Genomic DNA, 23,221 nt, shown 5'->3' with positions numbered 1-23,221 from the left:
CAGATGAATCCTTAAGTCACACACAAACACATGCACGCGCGCACACACACACACGTGCGCGGGGCACGACTGATTTTTAGGATTCAATGGCTCCTCTCGTACTACAATTACACCCGTTTACACCGAATTCAAGAGGAAGAACAGCGTAAACAACCACAATAGTTTGTTTTGTATATTATGCTTGAAAGAAAAAGCACTCCATCTAAAATGGAATGACAATCACAATCTAACAATAAGAAGACTTAGCCCCAAATGTTGCTGAGGTGCTTGACCTCTTACGAATCTACTGCAACTATGACGTATAGACGGTATTTCGACCTGCAGCAGGCCTCCTTTCAGGTCCAGCAGCAGTTTAGGTGGACCAGGCTCAGGTCCAGGACTACCACTGTGTCGACACCACCTAGCCTCCAGCGAGCCGCTGCAAGAAAATGGCCCCAGTAGAAGATGACTTCTGTCTTTCAGCCCTGTCCTCATCAGCACATCTTGCAGCTCCAGCTGCACAGAAGCAGATTGCACTGCATCTGGGAGAACAGGAAAAGTGACGAGAAATAAGGAGAGGTTACACAACCATTTAAAAACATTGGACAAGAACAATGGAAAATGTTAGATCAGTCATAGCCCACACTACCCACAGACATATTACATTAGCTTTTGAAGTAGATGAAATACAGGATAAAAGCAATCAAACGGAAGTTCAGTTTGTTCATTGAGTAACTATCATCAAACCTACATGCCCTCTAGGTTGAACAGTTTCCTGTTCAATAATTCTAGACCCACAACTATTTTGAAGGCAACTTGTGCATCACACATGTCACAACAGCGGAGCACCGGTGACGGTAGAGAGGAGAAAAATGATGACAAATATGAAATTGTAAATTGAGGCGCATTGTGGGAAAGTTCTACTTGATGTCCCTGTGCCAGTTTCCCGTGACAATATTGCTAATAATAAAAGAACAAAGGAATGCACCGTACATTGACAAGTGAACTTCATCATTGAGGAAACCTCATGAATTTGACGCAGCGAGGACCTGCGCCACCATCTCATGTCGGCTCGGTCACGAACGCAAAAGATACAAGACAATGCCGCTTTATTTATATAGCATGATACAGACATTTACTGTAGAAAGAGGTAAGTAAGTATGACTTAAAACAATGCCTGCGCAGTTATTAAAGTTTCGACATGATGGTGACAGTTTGACTTCGCCTCAGATTCTTTCAATTATAACTGATCTGTATGGGGGAAAAAATACAATAAGAATCAGGCCACTCCTGTTTTTCTTTAGCGTGTGCTGCTAATCAACATGATTAAACAATGACAGTGAGACTGGGGGGGAAAGAGGAAAAAAAAAAACATGGTGAGATCCACATGGCGAAGCCAAACACCCACTCATCCTGAAAGAAGCAAACATAGCAGGAGCCACCACAGTAAGACAGCACTCTCGGTCCTTTCCATTTAATCGCAGATGGGTCATTAACTGTGGTCAAAGGCTGTCCAGAAGTTGGCCTTTAAGTCCCCATAAATCAACAGACTCCAACCCCATCTCGTAGTTGTTAACATGGCGGGGCCGAGTTGGTCAGTCACAGCAACAGCAGCAGCCCATTTGGAAACCTCAAACCAGAATGACTAATAATGCCCTGTGAAGTGGCCCTTTGCCTTTTGACGGCAGTAATGGTCCCTGCACTGTGCTTGGCTCCGAGTCCTGGGAAGCAGAAAAGTAGAGCGTGCACATACAACTAGAGTCCCCATTATTTTACACAGATGTGGCTAACATAGTGTATGTTTTAATATATCGTTAGCCTTACAGCAAAATTGCACGAGTCCTTTTTAACTAACATGATATAAAAACAAGATGTTTTCTACAATTTTTTTCTTTTATAGAGTCTCAGTCATCCAGGTTATGGCAATCCACAAAGGTAGACAAGTGGATTCTTAGTGTTTTGTGAATTTGTTGGGGGGGGGGGGGGGGGGGGGTTCTTCTTATTTTCCGAAAAAAAATTGGAATCTGACTTCTGCAGCTAAGCTATTGGGTAAACAAACATATCATTTTTTAAAAAATGGCAATGACTGATGCATGAAACGGATACTGTATCAATGTCATTACATATTTTTTGGTGTATGTGTGTGACTTGGGCAAATAAGAGTGGGGGAATTCTATCCATCAGCCTGCCAAAAAAAAATGCAGCTGCATACAGGTGAGGTTATTGCCAGTGTTCCAAGTGGAATATGATATCCAGCGGACTACATACTTAGCACATGATTCATTTGCCAATTCCTGTATCCAATCTATAATGACGCAAACCATTTCATATTTAAACCACAGCTGTTTGCAGAAATTCCACTGGGCTCTTCTGGGGTGATGTAGGATAGGTGAACTTTTCAAGGAGAAATGGAAAGTGGGAGTGGAACAGGAGCTGATTAACCAAGGAGACAAAATGCATGGAGACTTGGGGAGGGTGGAGGTTGTGAATGACAGACATTAAATGATGTATATGACACACATCTTTTCCAGACTTGGTAAACTGACTCAGATATGTCTTATTCAATGTTGGAGCTTAACATCACAACAGCAGTGTTCCAATGAAAAAGGGCTTTTCGTGTCTAAATCATTTTGAAACATTACACATGGATGAGTCATTTGTCCAGGACAGATGCTATTGATACATGTTGGCAGTTTACCTGCTAAGGTCTTCGCGTGCTGTGGTGTTCAGAGCGATGTTATTTATTGAACAGGTTTATTTTTATGGTGAGGATTTATTTGACAGCACACGGAAACTCCCAAGCAGGGTTGTTTAAATGGTGAACAGCGAGCTTTTATTACTTTTTTTTCAGCAGGAGACACAAATACACACACCCACAATAAATACAAAGTTAAACTACAGTGTGCACAAATTCGTGATCCCCAAACCACGCCGCATGGTGCAAGATCACGCACAATTGCTCAGCGACAGTACAATGGGCAATCGACTCTCTCGCCGTGCGTCTTTTATAGTTGACCTCACGATCCCGAAGTTTAAACAAGAAGCCCGTGCAGCAGCCGCTCACAACAATTAGGTTAATTTGGAATGATTTTGACGAGGGGGGAATCCCACTCACTCCTCAGCCCATTTTTCCATCCAGTCAAGTCAGACTTTCATTTGTAACCTCCTCCGCATCCAAGACTAAACTCTCTCTGCGACCATATTGCCAGTATGTCGGTCCCAAGAGTTGTTTCAGCAGACAGCCAAAGACATTATACGGCACAACACAAATGTGTGAGCAGAAGGAATGTGCAATAAAAATACTTAGGAATACGGGCGCATGAGCCAGGTGTAGTCCGTATTCTGGAGAATTAATCAGATACACTATCTTGCTTACAGAATACGTGATACAAAACCCAACAGGAAGAGACCCTTGAATGTGATAACACCTTGAACCTTTTGTTCCTAGAAACCTTTCAATAAAAATAGATTCGGGTTCTGGTAAATGCGGACATGCTCCAGGACAGGCGGAGGTTCTTGCTTTGACATACAAAAATAATCCTGAAAAAGATGGACTGAAAATGCACAGCACAATGTTGACCTTTGACTTAAGCTACCTCAGCCATCTTGGGAATGTGAACCTTTGACCTTGACTTACTCTGCCATTTTATTTCACAGATCTTTGAAAATTTAAATTAATGCTGCAAGGATCCACTTCTTTAAAAAATACAATTCTTTCTATTCGGCCAATTCAAGTTCTGTACTCATTGTGCTTTTCTCAGCAGTAAGAGTTTAGCAGCTGGAAGAGGGTTTGGGACCTTCTAGGTCATGGTGGAGTGGGAAAGCACAGACCGGAGGAAGGTGTGACTGTGTGTGTGTGTGTGTGTGTGTGTGTGCGCGCGTGTATGTGTGTGTGTGTGTGTGTGTGGGTGGAGGGGTCCATCATGGTGTATATTTCAACATAGTAAAAGTTGCAGGGAAGAAGTTATTCCTGAATTTGCTGGTCTGGGAAAGGAAAAACGTAAAGAACATTCCATAGTGGAGAAGGCCAACAACACTGATGCTGTGTTGTGAGCTCTCCTTTAGGATGCTGCAAGCCCCTCTTTTGCACTAGATGGTCTTAATGTTTCACCGTCCTTCGGAAAGATTTCTGTTCCCCACCAGAGCAACCACCATAGCACGTCAAGATGCAGTTGGTGCGCATTGCTCTCAATCGTGCAGCATTACAAGTCCAATTAACCCCAAACTGTTGTTTGTTGCAAACTTTATTCATTTTCAGTCTAGCAAGCCACAACACACAAGTGGATGGCCGAGTGCACGTTAAAGCATGACCCATGTACATTCTCTGCATTCGTAAGGTGAAAAAAATGACAGCATGCTACACCGAAGACAAGTCAGTGGTCTAAAATGTGTACATGCCACCTGTTAAAATAACTATTATCACCTTGGGAACATCTCAATAATGCAACAAATCCCTTCTTTTAGCTTCTGATGTTATCGCTGATGTTGCTGCAGAGACTTTGTATTGATAATATTAGATACACTATGAAAGATAATTGCAATTTGCAATATATTTGTAACAGTAAAATTGACTAAGTTGAAGTTCAAGGACGACCTACAACCACATTTGCTTTTATATAGGATGCACCAGCAAAAATCATAGCATTAAAAAATGGAGAAAAAAATGGTGTTAATGAGTCAAAATTTGCATTTTTGCACCTCACCAAAACACATCGAATAGCAAAGCTAAGACTCAACCCTTGAAAAACACCCCAAAACTTCCCTGGGCCAGACTCGCAGGTGTCACTCACGTTACCTACCGCAGGTAGTTGGCTGTTGAGCCGAACTCAGTCTGTTACTTAGGCAGCACCAGCTAGCTCACAACGTGATTCAGCCGGCTACTAGTCTGGCTAAACACGTTGCGTAGTTACTTCTCATCGACTTTCATGTTCGCTGTCAAGTAAATAGAGACAGACAGTACACATATACAGCAATCCCTCGACACTTTGAACTTTTATGTTTGGCGGCTTCGGTGCTTCCAAAATTCCATATGCATAATAAATAAATAAATACATACAGGACATACATAAAATAAAATAAAATAAAGCCATATCAGCAGCCATATTGTGGAGAGATGCGTTTTTTCATGTTGATGTGCAACAGAGGTTTCCCTGCATGCCGAACGACTCAGAGGCTTTCTACATGCCTGTACTGTCCTGTACATACATGCCACGGGCACTCATTCAAGGATTTGATTGGCTCCCGGTGTGACGTTGACCAATGAGAGCACAAGTAGATTTATCCCGTGAGCTGATTGGCTGTACATCATCGCAGCCTCACCCAGCACCTTCCCTTGTGTCTCGTCACACTGTTGACTGACTCGCATGCTGTATCTGAGTGTTGTGTTTCAACGGCGGCGGCGGGGTGCTGATTCGCAGCCTTACCTGGGTCGGGAAGCATTATTTAGAAGGTTTCCGGAACTAGTCAACTGTTTTTTACAAACGTCACAAGGAAGTAGTTATCGCTCAGACGAAGACTGAAGTAAGAGCTGAAACTGTCAGCTCGGTAAGAGTTTTTTTCTTCACGAAAAAAAAGATCATTGTCTGCTAAAAAAGAAAGCTTAAACCTATTTCAACTAATAAGAAGATGAATGTCATAGTGCTACTCATCACCGATATATATTCTCCAAAATAAAAACCTCAGCTGCACCGTCGGCGCCACCAGCAGAAGAATCTCAGAGTGAACCTCAAGCCTGTACGAGTCAAGTGAGAGCCGCCTACTACGCCACCAACACAAGTGTCTTAACCTCTCTCAGAATACAATGTTGATGAATGCTAAGGTTTTAGAATTCCTAGGGGGGGGGGTGGCAAATCCTATCTCACAGTTTTCATCTTTCATTTCTGGTCCCCATTAACCGTGAAAAACGAGGGATTACTGGATTGTCTTTTAGAACATTACGTGACTACTTTTATAATTTCAAAATTACCAGTCGATTAAATAGCATAAACTGTTGTAAAAATGTACGAGGAGCCCCCTATTTCGGTCGCAACACCACAGTCGTTATCCTTTTGATGATCACTAAGTTATAGAATGTAATATATTGGATGGGGATCCTCAAAATGCGATCCAGAAATATTTCATATCGCTGGGAGTTTACACATCACATCGCCATGTAATGCATCAATGCATACACAACCAACGTCATGCGTGGGGGCGCGAGTGGTTAACTTTTTTTTTCCTTCCAACCCACACAACACATCCATCCACATTCTGAACCACTTATCCTTACTACGGCCGTGCATGGACAAATTGGTACATAACAACACACGCTGATGCAGTTAACACACACACGCACACACACAACAATCATTAAATTTATCATTAAAACACAGTTGCAGTACAATGTGAATTCAATTATTTCTCATTTATTACTGATTTGATGTTGATGGCTGTCAGTGAGTAAACAAAAAAACATTTTCTGCATCTTTTTAGATTGATATTTCATTTTTTTCTTCATTTTCACTGAGCCCATAGTAATATTGTTATCGTATCATCGAGACATCTGAAAAAGTATCAAGATTTTACATTGTTGCATTATCGCACAACCCTAATTGACACGATTCAGTGCTTTGATGAAGGGAGTCTGGTGGGAACCACGTTTGTGTCCCCACTGAGTGGGGGCACGCACACCTGCTGGTCACATTGCAGTTTAAAATAAAAAATTCAATTTTATAAGCCAGCCATGGACAAGCATGCACACGCACAATCACACAACCACTTGTCCGGGAACTCCTACAGCTGTTGTTTTGAGGGCATTCAATGCTGTGCTTCCATTCATGGTTGGAGAGCCTCCTTGTGAGGTAGCATTGCAAAAATTGTATTGGTATATAAACATGTAAATGCACTCAGTCACAGTGGCTGGATTCCAAATTGTAGGCTTTTAAATAATTTTGAGATTTTCACGAACATCTTTTAGGCAGACAAGTTAGGTACATACCTTCCCATATATGTAACTGTCTGCAAAACTTTGAGTACCAATCTTTGGACATCAGTGAATTAGGAAACACAAGCAGCCTGAGTTTGGCATTTTTTGGCCATTGCCTGTATATGATCGGATCGTTGGGGGTAGGGGGGGGGGCATATTCTGCAAAGCTTGGTCCATGCATGGCTGACTGATGGAAAGAACTGGAACGATGTCAAAACGCTGAGAACATTCAATCAAAGGCGTGCACACGCTAACCTTCACCTGCATAATATTCTACAGACCTGCCGGTAATCCAGTGCACACCAACCTCTCTCTGCAGACTAACGTTTAACTTATGTCACTCCAGCAACAAAGTGGGTGGTGCGGGTGGAAGTTTTCGTGAAGTGAAATACATCTCTGGCAAACACTTGGGTAAGATTAGATCGGATCGTGGCTGATTTATTGTCTCAGTTTCTTCCTGGCAGCCCTTATCTGACCACTGGCTGGCTGATTTATACTTCAGGGCGAACTGGTATCAATTAGACGAAACCTAAAGGAGTCATTACCTAAGTAGCAGGAACCCTCAGTAGACTAGCTGGGATGCTTAGAGTAATAGAAATAATATATTGTCACTCACCACAGGAATACACTTTCCACTTACCATCAGACCACTATAGGAAACTGGTTCCATAGGGGCGGACATCACAGCCCAAGTACAAGTGTTGTATGTCATCTAAGTCATTAGACGTCCCCGGCGTGATAAATGTTGGTCTGTAACATGTGTGCCAATTTATTATCCAGAAGAAAAGGCAAGTAATGCTTGGGAGATTTGAGGAAATATGTTTTCATTGCAGTCAAAGTTCTGCAACCGCAAGCAGAGCAAATACTGCAGATTCATCCTTCTTGTTTTTGTGTGTGCACGATGACGCTACACTTATTTTTCTTGCATTTTTGCATTCATTTTCCTCTCAGGCAAGCCAGTCTCAAATATCTAAATGACCAGGATTACAATAAATAAATTTCAATCAATAGCCAAAAAACCAAAATGATATATTCGCCGCATTCAAAGTAATGTACAAGTGAAAATATTGCTCCTGTCTTTTGGCATGGAATCACATTTTCAGCCTGATGATCACTTCTGTGTGCTGGAGCAGAGCAGATCTGAATTGATTCGGAAATGTGAACAGTTTACGCGTCAACATTGAGCTCAAACATTCATCAACGGGAAACATGATTTGGGTGATTTAAAGAGTTGCAAAGAATGGATGACCATGTAATGCACCCGGGATAGGAAATATCTGCCTAGAAATCACACCATTGTCTTCATATGGGAAGTTGAGGCTGAAAGTCTTTATTTACGGTGAAGCATTTTTGTTTTTGTTTTTTACTTGCAGACCTTTCACCTGCCAGCTTTTACTTGCCTTATTCCAAAAGATCGACCATTGTCAAGCATCGTGTTACCGAAAGTCATGCTACTTAAACTCATAAAGTCATATTCAAAGCAAAAACATCAGCATAATCACGAGTCATCCAAGTTGTGAGCGTGTGTTTTTGATTTCATTTCTCATTATGTCATTACGATTCTGGAAGGGTGCATTTACATTGTGCAGATGGTAACTTCTTGATACACTTTTTCAGCCGTCATTGTAAAACCTTCCTTAATGAAGATATAGGAAGCAGTCTTGAAAACGGATGGATAGATTTCAAGAAGTGCAATGAATCAGGTGCATCTCAGAAATTACTTTCTGTCATGGGCTGAAAAAAAAATGTGCGGGGTAGTTATGTTCATGAACACCACGGCTTTGTTACAATTCGGGGGAAGAGAAGAACTGCTCGCTCACAGACATATATTGGCAGATAAATAGAGATTTACATTGTTAAGTTCACACTTGATGGGTGGGAATACACACCGGAAAGCTACATAACTTTAAACAAACTTTTAAAACGGCTATTATCGTCGTGTGGGTGCCATTTAAAAATGTCGGTGCACTTGTTACAATTATGAGTTTAGTCAAATGATTAGCATCTATTTTTCTTTTACACTGATTCATCATCATGACATTGTCTTTGGCCTGTTCCAACTATGTGAGCGACGAGAAAAAACAGTGATGAGTCTGTTTAATGGGAACAAATTATCCCGACTGGATACAATTGGGAAAATTGAAATCGAATGAACAGGATACTTGGAATGGGATCATAATTTTTTCGTTTTGTTTTTGTGAGTAAAGCAAGAGATTCACTCAAAGGTTATCCAAGAAAACAATGAACATCAAACTAAATGAATACACCTAAATAAATCGCGGGTAGCTTTCACGTCGTTGCTACGAGCAGGCGTTTTTCGTTACAAGTGTGCGAGAGTAAATCAGCCGAAAGAAGAGGGGTGGTAAGGTCGGGGTGTCGTGGGGGTTGGGAGGGGTCCACAGAGGCACTGGACCGAGGTGAAAGCTTTGCACGTCAGACTACACACGCACGTGAACACGTAGACGTATGTGCGCGTGTTCGTAGGAAGTCGGGGGCACTCTTTGGGCAGTCTGATGGAGAGTTGAGAGATTAGGGAAGGTCTTATTTCACGGACCTTTGGACATCTGTTCTCTCTCTTTTTGCCCACCTCCCTCCTTTCTTCCAATGAACTATGAATGCCCCTCTACCTTGGGGAGTGGTGCGCCGTGGACGGGGCGAGGAATGCGGGGCTTCCACTTGCTTTTCATTAACACAGGATCTGGTAACACACCTCACTGTCAACCTAATCCCCTCTCTCTCCATCTTGTAGCTTGGCAGAGCGTGGCTGCTCTGACCAGGTACAGACCCCCAGATGTTCGAGCAGTCTCATGAAGACTGGACGGGGGCGGGCTGAGCGCAATGACATATTCAGGGAAGACCTTTGTTTTGCCTGCTCTCTCTTCTGCTTCATGCCCTTGATCAGATCTCATTCTTTCCCCCATTTGCCACTCTTGCTCACTGACGTCTTTTTCCAGCGGTTCTTGACTCGCCTTCACAACATCTGCGCTTTGTGCACTAATTAATGTTGCCTGTGTTTCATCCATCTTTTAAAACACTTCCTTTGAAATTATTTTCCTCCCCCCCCACCCCCTGTCCTTAGGTTTCCTTCCAAGCACACTGACATTCTGCTCAGTTCTGCTGTGGTTCATCAATATCAACTATCATTCACTAAGGGCCAGGAGAGCAACACGAGTAGCAGCAGTAGTGATGCATATTGTAGCAGTTGTCCTATTACATTCTCCTGTCTAACATCTCACATGTACAGCCGGTCTCAAGGGGGTCATTCCAACTGACTGATTGAGGCTGCTCAAGCTGAAATCCAAACTTTCATCAGAGTAAATTTCCAAGGTATCTTTTTTTTCTGAGGTACAGAAGAGTCTGGAGTTGTGACTGAAGGAAGTGGCGCGGCTGAGTTAAAAAACAAACAAATAAATAAATGCAAATTTTAAAAATGTTGGTGGGGGGGGGGGGGGGGGGAATCAGGAGATCTATTGTAACCAACAATCAGTCGTCGTGATTGAAAACATCTGTCTCCTTATTATGGCAACAAATCTGGAAACATGAGAAGGCATTCTTGGGGAACAGAAACAATTTGGGATATGACAGAGCGTCTAGAAGCGTCCTAAAGTTCTCAAGTGACTAGAAAAGGTGAGGCAAACATGCCACTCAGCAGCAAGGCTTTGGACATCTATTCTAAAAATACTCCTCCTCCCCACACTCAAGCGAACACAAATTTTCTGGTATTACGCTGGCAACATGGACAGGTTTCACCCCACATGAACTTTTCAACATTCTTTCAAAGATGGGGTCAAGAGATGAAATATTCGCAACCATAATGAGCTAGACAAAAGGAAACACACAGATTTTCACCAAGGTCTCTAAAAGGAATTACAAAGAAGCAAATAAAACTTTTTGCAGCATCTGGTGACAGTGTGATATTTATGGTCGTGCTGTTAAGAACAGACATGCATGTCGACATAAAGTTGATAAGCCAGCCATATCAACAACCATTTTGGAGCCAAACTGCAGTAATGTCAGTCAACGCCAGTGGTCCAATCTGAATATTTATATCGATTCTCCAGTTAATATGTAATTTCATGAGGGTTTTTTTTTATATGTTCATGTTATTGATGCTGAAAGGGTTAATTGCAATGAACTACATTAGGGATGATGTTTTTTTTTCTCCCCGACCAAATCCAAGGCAAACTGGCATGCCCTAGCAACGTGAGTTCACCCTGAAGAGGTTCCAGTGTCCATTTTTGCTCGTCAACACATCCATGATGGAAAAAAGCTGATGAAAAGTGGGGCAGCATGTAGTGTTGTTATAGCGCAGCTAAGTCGAATAAAATAAACAAAATGCAAGTTGTTTTTAATTAAGACACTTTGACACATACATCGATGTATGGAATCCTATATCAACATCTGCAAAACAGATGCAGGCACTTATGTAGCACCGCTCCAATTTTGTCTTTGCCCCTCAGCAACTGTAGTGAGAGGGTCCCACAGCAATGTACAAAAAAGCCACTTAGAAGAGGAACCTCTGTCTATTTCAGGTAAAAGGGATCCTCAGTCTCTCGCTATCATTTAATGCAGTGGTCCCCAAACACTGGTACCGTTTCGGGGCTCATTTGGTACCAGCCCCCACAGAGACCCCCCCCCCCCCCCCCCGCCTCCCCCAGCTGACCACCGTGCCACCCATATAAATATATACAAGGGACATAACGATTCACTCACTTTGAATTTTTGTTTTTAAGTTAATGAATGACTCATTTTAGTGTTTTTAACATCTACATTGTGTCCTTGTTCCAAACAGTCATGTTTTGTAACTTTACAAAGAAAAAAACCCTTGAAAACAAATACTTTTTACTGTAATAGGGAAATCAATAATAGCAACAAAAAAAAAACAACCTGCATCTATTTTATTTTACATGTTAATGCTTTCTGTTCATAATTCTTTGTGCAAAATCTACTACAGCAATATTAATAGAAATATTTATCACAATTATAGTTGAAAATAGTCAAGACCCGGTGGAGTAGTTGCACAGAAGCTTGTGATGGTTGTCTTGGTCAAGTGCCTTCTGTTTAGCAGCTACATAGTGGTGGCAGTTGGGCTACGGTGAAAGAAAGCAACAATGCGCCTGATGCGACCTAACAGACGTGACACATGGGGGCACCGCCAGTACTGCCTGTACTTGCTCAACTCCGTGTATGAGTGAAACGCTTAATATGAGACCCAAGTCCAGCTTTTCTTACGGCAACATCCATATTTCTGTGTGTTTTCCATCATAATAGCGGTGCCATGCTTTGGTCATTTCAGCTGCGGCATTGCAGAGTACTTGCACAATGTTTGTCCAGCTGTGTCTTTCAAAAAGAGGACGCGTTTGAAGCACAAAGCTAACCATCTTCCACTCGACGGTGATCACATGAGCCGGAATTGTAAGGTAAACTTTGCGTTGCCTTCGATATCCATCCTTCAGTCGTCATCGCTACACTATCAGCCTTTTCAAGCACCTCAACATCATCAGCTTTAACTTGCATGCAGAGTTCGGCCATGACCCCCCCTGGCTAAAGTGCTGGCGTGATGGAATGGTGCATTTTGGCTGGCAAGTGTTAATCATCTCCTCAAAGCTTTCATTTTCCACAGTTGAAAATGGTCTCATGTTTTTTGCAATATAAACAGTGATGGAACGTGCAATGGCTTTGGCCCTTGTACCGGAGGGAGCTAAGGGAAATGTGTTTGTCAGTGTTGTTTGTTCTCTTGCTAATCTTCGCTCAGGTGGTGGGGTCAGTAGCTTCCTGTGATGCTGGCTGATATGGCATGTTAGTCGTATGATAGAGAAATCTATGAACAAAATTGTATCATGTTTAAAGTTTCGGTTAATTTGGGCATGTCTGGACATACTCAGCGCAGAGGTGTCGGCCGTTTGGGTGGAGGGCCTTTTCTTGAGTAATCACGTCAAAGCAAGGGGGGCGAACAGATGGAAGAAGGCTAGATTCAATCACAGAGTGGGAATAAACAAATTGGGAACAAAGAGTTGCTGAATACCAAAAGACAGTTTGGGAACAGCTGTCGCGCCCAGGTGGACATTTGTCATCAGCAAAGTCTGTGACTTGTGTATTCGGCTAGATCAGATCACTGCCGAGGGGCCGGACCGGGGGGCGCGGTATGCAAATCTCTGGGGCAGTGTCTTTCTTGTATTTTGTAATAAAAGTTCGAACCGGCGGAGAGGGAGCCGAGTGTGTATAATCGGAGCAACTAAACTGTCGTTCGCTCTCAGAGATCCGCTCCCGCCGATATTGAAGACAATTTTCCTGTGTGCCGAGTCATTTCTTTAACTTTGTCCGAGAAAATCTCCGACATCGTATTATTGTATTCTATCCGTCTCTTGCAGACTGCTTGCACGCAGTCTTTCCCCTGTCTGTAGTTTTCTCACCGCTTTCTTTTGTAAACAGGGAAGCCAAAATACTGCCACACGAGTGCCTTTAAATTAGCTGGAGAATTCTCTGTTTTGCTGGCCCTGCCATGCTCGTCTTTGTGTGCTAGTTTGGGATCGCAGCCATCCATAAATACAAAATGTAATGCGCGTCCGTATATTATAATTTCTCTCTTGACACTTATCAATTTGCTGTTCAAAGCTAGTTACGCTCCACTGCTGCGCCGTTCCAGCGAGACTTGAGTGAAAAGTATATTGTAATTCCTCCGGTATTTCGTGACTGCATTTAAGACGTTAAGTACCGGTAGTTTTTTTTTTTCTCCTGTTAACTACCACTCGTCACCCCTTTTTTTACATGGCATAAGTGCGTTGACAAGCACAATGGCATCACAATTCTTTGTTCGAGTCCAAATCTTTTGTCAGCCAATCACAAGCGGCTGTACAAAGACAACAAGCAAGTGACAGCTACTCGTTCACTCACTGACAAAGTCCAAGTTAATCTATCCCCCCATGACCTCAATAGAACATCTAGAACTTCCCTGTAACAGCGGAACATCTGGCAACCGCCCGTTACAAAGTACAGCCAAACGGAATATTTAGCATCCAGCAACAAATTGATTTTATCATTCATTAAATTGTAGCTTTTGTTTTGTACAGACCTCGGCAGTTAACATTTCCAATTAAATACAAAATGCCGTCATGAGAATTCACCACATTAATTGTATGAAAAGTTAAGCACTAATGTTCGTGAAAACCTTTTCAGCAGCAAAAGTGTCATCGCACTTTTGAGGTGCAAAAGCACGTGAAAACCCCCAAAGCAACGCAAAGTTGAGTTACGTGAGCAACGCATCCTCGTACACACACCGTCGCAAAATGCTGCATTTGGATCATTTCAAAACAGTTGTGGCATGTGATTTCACAACAAAAACTATTTGTATTGAATGAATGAATACCACAGTGTCACACGTTTTTTTCTTTTTTGCTATAATGCATTAGCTTTTGCATAAACATACAATATATTAGCACAAGAAGAGGTTTCTAACTCAGCTGTAAAATGTGACCCCTTCATCTTAAAACAAATGTATTTTCCATGCCAACCAAAACATATTTTACTTGGACTCACCCTCAATGTTCGGTCCTGTCTTTAAGTTGAGACTTCCCATCAGTGATGACACAGACACGGTCACGCTGGGCCTCATCGGATGGGCTTCCGTCTCCAGGACAATCACAATCTGTGTCGTGTGGAGCGAGACCTTGTGGAAGGACAAAGCCAAGGCATCGATGCCGCTTGCTTTACTGTGGCCTTGATTTTGATGGGGTGGGGAAAAGGCTCTGGTTGGCATCTTTGTGGGGGATGAATGAGGGCTGGACATTTTCCATGTGTGGTTTGGCAAGACTTTGTTCAGGTAGGCTTTGGTCTGCTCCAGTTTGACCAGTGTTGGGTTGACTTTCAAAGGGCGAGAGAACTGTAAATTCAGTTCAGCTGTCAAGGGAACAGAGAGATGGAATTAGAGGGATATGATTAGATGTCAACCCACTGTGCTATCAACAGTTTACTACTCACTGGAACAGATCCAGGGCTGATTTTTATTTTATTTTTTTAAAGCAGACGATCTCTCCAGTGCTAGACGAGGTAATATTTATAAAGTGGCGAGTTAGAAAGAAGATATTAAGCGAGCTAAAAGGAGCAATGCTTTCAGGTTGTTCATGACAAATGTATTGTCATCCTGCTCACACACACTTCACTAGTCTTGGGGCTTTGTGGGTGTTCCGTCTTCTGTGGTTTTGCATCACTGCAAGGGAAATTGCAATTTTCTAGTCTATTCATTTTATGACAGGCACTTTACTGATGGACTATTTAGTGTGCGCACATGCTAACACAAGGCTTCTTAATGTTCGTGTTAACCCAGGGCAAAATCTGAATAAATAGAGAGTTGGGTGTGGTCCCTGCTAGTCATTTGAAAATCCACCATAACTGAACAAATTCTATTTTGTTCCATAAAAAAGGGACAGGCTTCATCAGTGTTCCAATAAGCAAAATGTGCTGCTACCAAACCCACAGGACGCTGCATTTTTAATCACGTCTCATGAATCAAACTTCAAGTCTTTTTTTCTGATCGTTCAGCTCTGCTTGCAAATATGTGTCAAAGAACAGATGGTCTCAGTCTCACTCTCCTGTTTTATAATCAAACATATACATAACATAAATGAACGTGGAAGAGCATGAAAGGGAATCTTTTCTTCATGAAAGACACATAAATTTAAGACGTCTTTTGCTTGTGCCTTTGTGCACTGCACTCTTCAAACACTTGACTGGAATTTACAGAGACACATGAATTAACTCCATGCCGTGTTACACCACTTCCATTATCCCATTTTTCCACTTGGTCATGATGATGGGAGAGGGAAGCAGCTCAAAACAAGTCCAGCTGCTTCACATGGTATCCTCAAGGCGCTGGTGCTTTTAAGGGGGTTTAGGCCTTCCGTATGTCTTGTTCCCAGGTACAGTACAAGAACGAGATGACATGAGCAGGAGCACTGCCAGGAGAGCCAATGAATGCACACACACGCACGCACGCGCACAAATGCACACATGCACACAAACAGAGCCAGTCACTGCAACCTGGACTCTTTTGTTTAATCCAGTGGAAGTGAAGCGGATGGTAGAAGGGAAGGATGGAACTGGAGGGCAGATAGGTGCAATTTGCTGTGCAATGTAGCTTATCATTTCCACCTGACTTACGCCACGAAATTTTCCGGAGATGGAATAAAAAGCGTGGATGCAGCTGTTCATTTAGAGTAAGTTACTGTTCCCCCCACAACCCCCTCCCTTCCCCCTACACACACACACCTTTTTTCACCGTCTCTACTTCACGTAGCTCATCTTCTTGCTTCTCTTCTCTTTTAGTAGGCCAGATCTTTTACTTTTCCAGCAGGGCCCAGCCTAATCAACTCCACCGTAGCAGTAATCACATCAATTTGGCTCTCATCACAGTCAGGGCTGTGCCTGGCACTGTGTTCTGTGCCCAACCGATCAACATGAAGTGTCTCTTTTTTTCGCTCCCACACAGAACCCCCTCCCCCCTCCACCACCACCACCAAACAACCCTACAGCCAGCCTGTATGAAAAGAACTGAGGAACAGTTGCTGAGGAATCACTTAACGTCACATGGTATAAAGTAGAAGCCTTTAAATGCACACACAACCTGATACCTTTGCATAAAATTGTGTATGCTTGTGACCCCTGCAGAAAGTCGTACAATTCCATCTCAACATTTGGTATTGAGGAAACTATAATTCCAAATCAATAAGTTTGGTTCTTTCTTATTCCACTTCCTTACGCATAGTAGCACTGCATCCCAGCACACAAAGTCTTCCCCCGCTCATGCCTAGACACTCATCTGCAGACTGGCTGATGTCACACCCCTTCCTAACGCTCCCACCACATAAACTTGCACATTCACACACAGATATTGCAATACAGACAGTATTTTCCAGACATCTCATACTATGTTAATCACGTGGTGACTCCAAGAGCTAAAAGGCTGATTTTTGAACAGTCTTTATATGGGTTTCAGTACTGTGGAATGCCATATCCATGGGAATTAGATGGACTTAAGACTTATTTCTATACTCCCACATTTGGTTAAACCACATCTAGTAGGCAACTAGTCCCTTAGCCCTCCTCACCCACTAACATCTGCATTTTGGCCTGTTTCACTACTGCTTCCCTTCTCTCCACCCATTTATTTATATATACATATACATATAGATATATATGAAAGAGAGAGAGGGAGAGAGAGAGCGAGAAAGAAAGATTAATATATTATTAATACACCCATAATGATACAGGTTCACCTGTTCATTTATGGATAAACTTCATTTTCCAATGCTCCTAAACCTTACAAGTCATACATTCTTACACTTCTATTATTGGAAATGAATATGCCTCTAAATTTGCATGAAACTAAAAAAAAAAAAAAAAAAAAAATTAGTGGGTGTGGCTAGATTCAGGTGTGCTCAATAGGCCAGAAATTACAGTGGGTGCTTTAAGTGGTAGACCAAACAGAGGAGTGAGCATCAGCTCTGTAGATCAAAAATGTGTACGATTCATTCAAAACATTTCAAAGCCCAGTTCTTAAAATGAAAAGGATGGGGTGGGGGGCGGATCAGAGACAGGCCTTCTCTGATGTCAACTTAGATTAGCATTCGAGAAACTAGGACAACAGGGTCTGACAAAGGTGCATACACATCTACATTTGGAGAAAATATGCTTATTAAGCAGGTTCCCTTACATTTCTGGCAAGGTCAAGCGTGACATTTTTGTCCCTTTGAACCTGCTTCGTGTGTGTGCAACAACCACAAAGTTTGTTTTCATCTCTGCCCTCAGTCTCAGGCTGACATTTTCTGCTTCACTTTTGACAGCAGAGCAGCTGTGTCAGACACAGGTGGCGATGTGTCCAATTACACACTGCCTGTATGTGAAGAGGATGTTTGGGTAAGCCTGTGTTTTTGTAACCAAAAATGGTTGAAAGGTATCTGTAGGATCCCAAAGTCACAGAAAGAGCCTACAACATATAAGGCCAGTGACACATGCCTCTGATGCCATCTGATTCAAATTAGAATGCGTCTCGATGGTTCGGAGGTGCACAAGCTTGTATACAGTAACTGACAGCATTTCTTAGAAGCTGTACTTTGATGGGAACCAGGGACATCGGAGAGTAATGGTTCCAATTTGTTCTAGCTAATCTATCACCTCCTGCCTCTCATTGGAGAGAAGGCTGATCTCTCGCTTTCCAAGTGGTAGCTGTTACATCTTCGGACTTGCTGACTGACCTGCTACGGGACTGGAAATGTTTAGGAAAGATGACACAAGGGAAAAAAAGATGGTGTCTCAGGATGTGCTACTCCATCACTGATTTGAGGGAAAAATTAGACGAACCTACTTTTTAATAATCACAGACGAACCTCGAAATGAGGTATTTAAAAATCCTAATTTTGTATGCATTAGTTATGTGAATTGCAGTGAGTGATGACTCTGCTGAAACACCATCCAGTTGAACATGAAGCAAGAGTTTCAGCTCTGTTAGTGTGTGTGTGTGTGTGTGTGTGTGTGTGTCAGCAAAATTCACAAGCGTTTGATCCTTGATTCCTTGAATGAATGCCCTCCAAGAAGAGTAGGATGCCGTGCATCAGCAGACAGGAAGTCGACTTATGAACAGCATGAGACATCGTCGGCAAGCTGTAATTGATGTTCAAGGGCACATAACGAATTACTGAGACCTGGACTTTTTTTTGTTGTGGTGTACCCACCATTGTTAATTTTTGTTTCAATGGATTGTTTGAGATGAGTCTATCCTTCTACTTAAATGTTCGACTTTCATTACATCACTGTCACATGAACTTTTTACATTATCCACAAGTTTCTACTGAAAGCCAAATATTCTTAACTTTTTGTGCGTAGTGTATGGTTCTGAAATGAAAGTTTAATTTAATCATTTTCTCTGCTAGCAGCAATTCCTTTGCTTCATTGTAGGAGCAGGTTATCATCAATAAGGATGCCTCGATTAAAACAAACACACCAAACAAACAAAATAAGTCTGTAAAGGTTGCTGTGGGTGGAGGAAAACCAGTAGCATGTGTGGTCAATTCTAGACATTTCCAACATACGTTGACCCAGAGTGTGTGGGGGATGGAGGGGGCAACCTCACACTGAGCCTGGATCCTGTCGATGTCATTTGTCTGTGTGTATGTGTGTGTGTGTGTGTGTGTGTGTGTGTGTGTGCGCGCGTGCGCACGTACATGCTTGTGTGTGTGGGACGAACATGTGTGATGAAGAGTATAGATATAATGAAGCCACAAAGGCAGGTAATGTTCATAGGATTGATACAATGTTGGCGTTGCCGACATGACATGATGGCCTCTTTCCTTCACTTTCTCCACTGACATACAAAGGCACTGTGAGGTCTGTGTGTAATTTTGTACACCAGTTATTCGTAAAGTGAACGTAGTGTGTATGCACTGATTTTATTCATCATTTATGACTGAAATCTTGATTAGGCAAATATGTGTGGATTTGAGTTTGCATTAGGGGTGGGACGAAATCATTACTAGTTAACTATAGAAACGGCTGCTGCGGGTTTACGAGATAATTTAGTAGATTACCATTGTCTTATTTGCATTGAACCTACAGGTATGTGTGTAACACACGATTATGTTATATTTTAGACATAGTCATTTAGTATTAATAATTTCATCACCTCTCACACTAACACACTCTCCTGTTATTTCATAAGAACACGGGCATATCGTCACTCTTATTTCTTAATGTTTATACAAAGAACACATGCAATTTGGAGATACTCCTCTCTTCTCCTTTTCAAGAGAAAATGATAGGACATGAATCATGTTTGGGAAAAGTAACGGAGAGACATTTTACAAGTCAGGACGGCACCATTCAGGCCATCAGTTTATATTTCATGTATTGGTGAGAAACATGATTTTCTATGCTGGTATCCAGAAGTGCAAATGAACACTTGCGAACATTTATTTCAGAAATGTGTCACTGGTGATGTAGTGGTACACGTTGCTACGTTTCATGCAGATAGTGCCCAGTGACCCAATATTTAGGCACAGCTTGAGCAGAGTCTGGACAAATGTGTTTGTTGCCAAACAAATCATGTGAGATTCGCTGTGGCCATTGCTAATGGGGGAAGCCAAAACTCAATCACATATTTGGATTTTCTTGACAAACAAAAACAAGCAAGTTTTTTAATCCAACAGTTGTCATCTCATCTTGTCCGACTTTTGGTTCTTCCAGCTTCTCTAGATTTAAACTTTTACTCACCTCCACCTTGTCCGTCCAAATCACATTAGGTTGTGAAAGTGTTGGATTTGTGAGATCTACAGATTACACAAGAATCCAGAAGATTTGCAGCCAATCTTGTGCATGAGCAGACTCAAATAAAACTCCGTAACTATTATACATTGCAGTGCTATGTTTAGTGATGTACACTGTAATGTATATAAAACAAAATTTGGATGGATATGTATATAAATAAAAGGACAAAAGATTCTGGAACTAAAAGCTGAAATTGTGACTCATTTGAAATCCACCATATGCAGAGGCTCACTTTTGTTTGACTTCTGGTGTCCTCTGAAAGAAGCAGATGGGAAGGTGGAAATGTGTGTGTGTGTGTGTGGTGTATTTGCTGTGTTGTACAGAGCAGCATTGTATTGTGCGGAATGATCCTTGGTGGACACATACGCTGAGGGCTTTCCGTGGACAGCAGGAAGGGATGTGTGTGAGGGGCAAAATTCTTCCTCGAACCATCATCAATAACAACTATAGTACGGCCGGCCTACTGGGATCAGGGAGCTAAACTGTGGAGGATTTCCTGCGCCTACACACACTGTTCATGGATTCACGAAATCCTCCAAGGGATGAGGAAGTTCCACTTCCTCATCCACTCAAAAGCCCACTCACACCGTTGCCTATTGCAGATCAATTTGGTTGAAATGTAAGACAAACCCTCGGGTCAAAATATTTAGCTTCAAGGTACTCATATGGATATGATATCAGTCTAAAAATAGACAACCAAGCCCTGTCAAACCCACAGGACACACACACACACAAAATGAAATCCCAAGGAAGTTTCACGGGTTACATGCAAAAGTAACGGTTTAAAAAAATACGTGGAATCATTATCGTCCTCCTAAAATTCATCTGAGAACAAAAAGTCTCGATCAAAAGTGAATTCCTCCTACCGGGTCCATTGAGAAAGTCTTTAATCTGAAGGCACAGCAGAGGCGGGGGGATGCCGGTCTCACTGTCCACTTCACCCGCTGCTGTCTGGAGCCAGCAAACATTGTAATCCAGAGACTCGGGCAAAGTCTTCCCTTGGTCTAAACAGAATGAAACGAATGTGGGAACATAAAAAGAACAAGGAACATGAACAACATCATCACATTATTTCAGGGGCAAATGTTATATGATGATACACACAATATCGCAACCGCTGGTCGCCACGCTCGTACCTAGGCACTTGTAGTCGGAAGCCACGCCTCTTAAGGCCACATCAAACACAGAGATCTCCATTCTCTGCTTGCGGTGGTGGCAGCTAAGAAGAGCCGAAGGTTGGATCACCTGCAGATAGAGCAGCGGTTCCAACACCTGGTCAGCAGGCCCTCTTCTTCCGGGCTGCCTCACAATTGTCACCCCCAGCGCTTGCCGTGCTGAGGAGCGGCTGGGGGTTGACACGGAGTTAAGGGACAGCAGACTGCCTCTCAGCATCGGGGAGACATTGCTGTTGAGGATGTCTTCAGCAGTCAGGTCTGTCAGAGTAACCTGGGCGGCAGGGTCTGGGGATGTGCAAGTCGAGGCTGGAGGAGCCTCAGGCAGAATTTCCGGCTGGTTGAGAGCACTCTTTCCCACCTGAAGAAAGTGTCAATGGAGAGCAAAATGAACCGGGCGTTTGCTAATCTAATCAAATGTTGGGGAAACACGGTGACTGTCCTTCGAGACCCATATCTAAGTTGACAAAGATTCTGACTGTGTGTGATTCAACGATCGTTCCCATTTAACAAATCCAAACAGAGATATGTCTACAAAGCCCACTTGCCATTTTAGTCAAACCTGGGCATGCTGCATTGACAGCCATTGTTTCTGCTTGTCCTCCATTTGTTTCCAACTGTAAAAAGACCCGAATAAATATTCTCCGGGAGCGTGCTCAGTGCAGGAAAACATTATATTACGACTTTGCAGCAATTTGAGGCAACAATTGAAATGAGCAACTCAATTCCCGGGAAGCATCAAATGTGATCGTTATCATGGCTATGAGAAACAGCAAGAATGCCGCGACAAGACCAAACTCTTTCCAGAGTTACTTACGGTTTGGAAACAATGCAAAATCCTTGGAGTGGACTCAATTGGTAACTGGGCATCAAAAACCGCCGTGATAAGCAGTCTCACGGCTGCAGGAGCTGTTTAACTTCATACTATAGATGTGAATGTGCTCAACTGATTTGTCCCCATCACATTGTTTATTTGCTTACGCAACCCATGTTAACTTGTGTTTAGCACAGGCACAATGGGTCCGGTTATGACAGCTTCCAAGTCACAATTGTTGTGTTTACCTTTTCAATGGGCTCTTTCCGATCCTGCGAGCTGTCTAATGAAGTGGGGGCCTGTGGGAGATTAGAGCATTCATAGGCCATGAAAGACAGCCTACTAGCCGTAAGAAAGATGTCGAATGGAATAAAGTTGAGGTTTTTGGTAATAGTGGACTTCTGGGAGGGCCTGGCTATGCAGTGGTGACTGGTCCCGCTCTGCTGCTCAATCTGGACAATTCGGATGCGGGCGCTATCGCTGCCGAAGCCGCTGTCCTGCCCGTTGCCGCTGTGGCGAGAAGAAGAGTCGATTCCTGTCAAGGAGCCTCGACTGCTTTGCTTCTGCTCCTGTTTACGCATCTGCATAAAGGCACAAAGAAAGGCCACCTTTGATTCTCAAATGACAGATTGTATCGCATTTGTATTGTATTGGAGATGTGACCGATGGAAATACCAAAGTGCCAATGGCTGATTAACTCATTCACTCCCAAAGACGTTTTTAAACGTCTTTTCAGACTTGGTCCAGAATTGGTTGGTACTGAATGAGTTAAATACCATGAGACACGATCATTAGTGTGGTTAGTGATGTGTAAATATAAGTCGTGTGTAAAATTTATGGGTTACCTTAACCTCCGCAGACAATTAATAAAATAATAGATTTGTTTTTTTATTTAAAAATTACAATGATCCACATGTACAATGTGTAGGAACTTTCAACATTCAAACACAAAAAGGCCATGACCAAACCGAGTTTAAG

The 23,221-nt window shown here is 42.6% G+C and overlaps 1 protein-coding gene across 2 annotated transcripts in view; it reads right to left on the bottom strand.

Moving 5' to 3' along the window:
• Positions 1–23,221, bottom strand: part of vps13b (vacuolar protein sorting 13 homolog B) — a 343,076-nt gene that overhangs the window by 84,224 nt on the left and 235,631 nt on the right. For both annotated transcript variants that reach the window (XM_086112801.1, XM_086112800.1), the window contains exons 35-39: positions 22,492–22,824; positions 21,394–21,790; positions 21,124–21,261; positions 14,480–14,839; positions 319–521 (exon numbers count right to left, since the gene is read on the bottom strand). In XM_086112801.1, the coding sequence (XP_085968927.1) occupies positions 319–521; positions 14,480–14,839; positions 21,124–21,261; positions 21,394–21,790; positions 22,492–22,824 (1,431 nt within the window). The remainder of the gene's footprint in view (positions 1–318; positions 522–14,479; positions 14,840–21,123; positions 21,262–21,393; positions 21,791–22,491; positions 22,825–23,221) is intronic.

This window comes from Hippocampus guttulatus, chromosome 6 (assembly GCF_054856545.1).
Source record: "Hippocampus guttulatus isolate MCC_2025c chromosome 6, RoL_Hgut_1.0, whole genome shotgun sequence".
Lineage (NCBI taxonomy): Eukaryota > Metazoa > Chordata > Actinopteri > Syngnathiformes > Syngnathidae > Hippocampus > Hippocampus guttulatus.
This window is presented reverse-complemented; position numbering and strand designations above follow the sequence as displayed.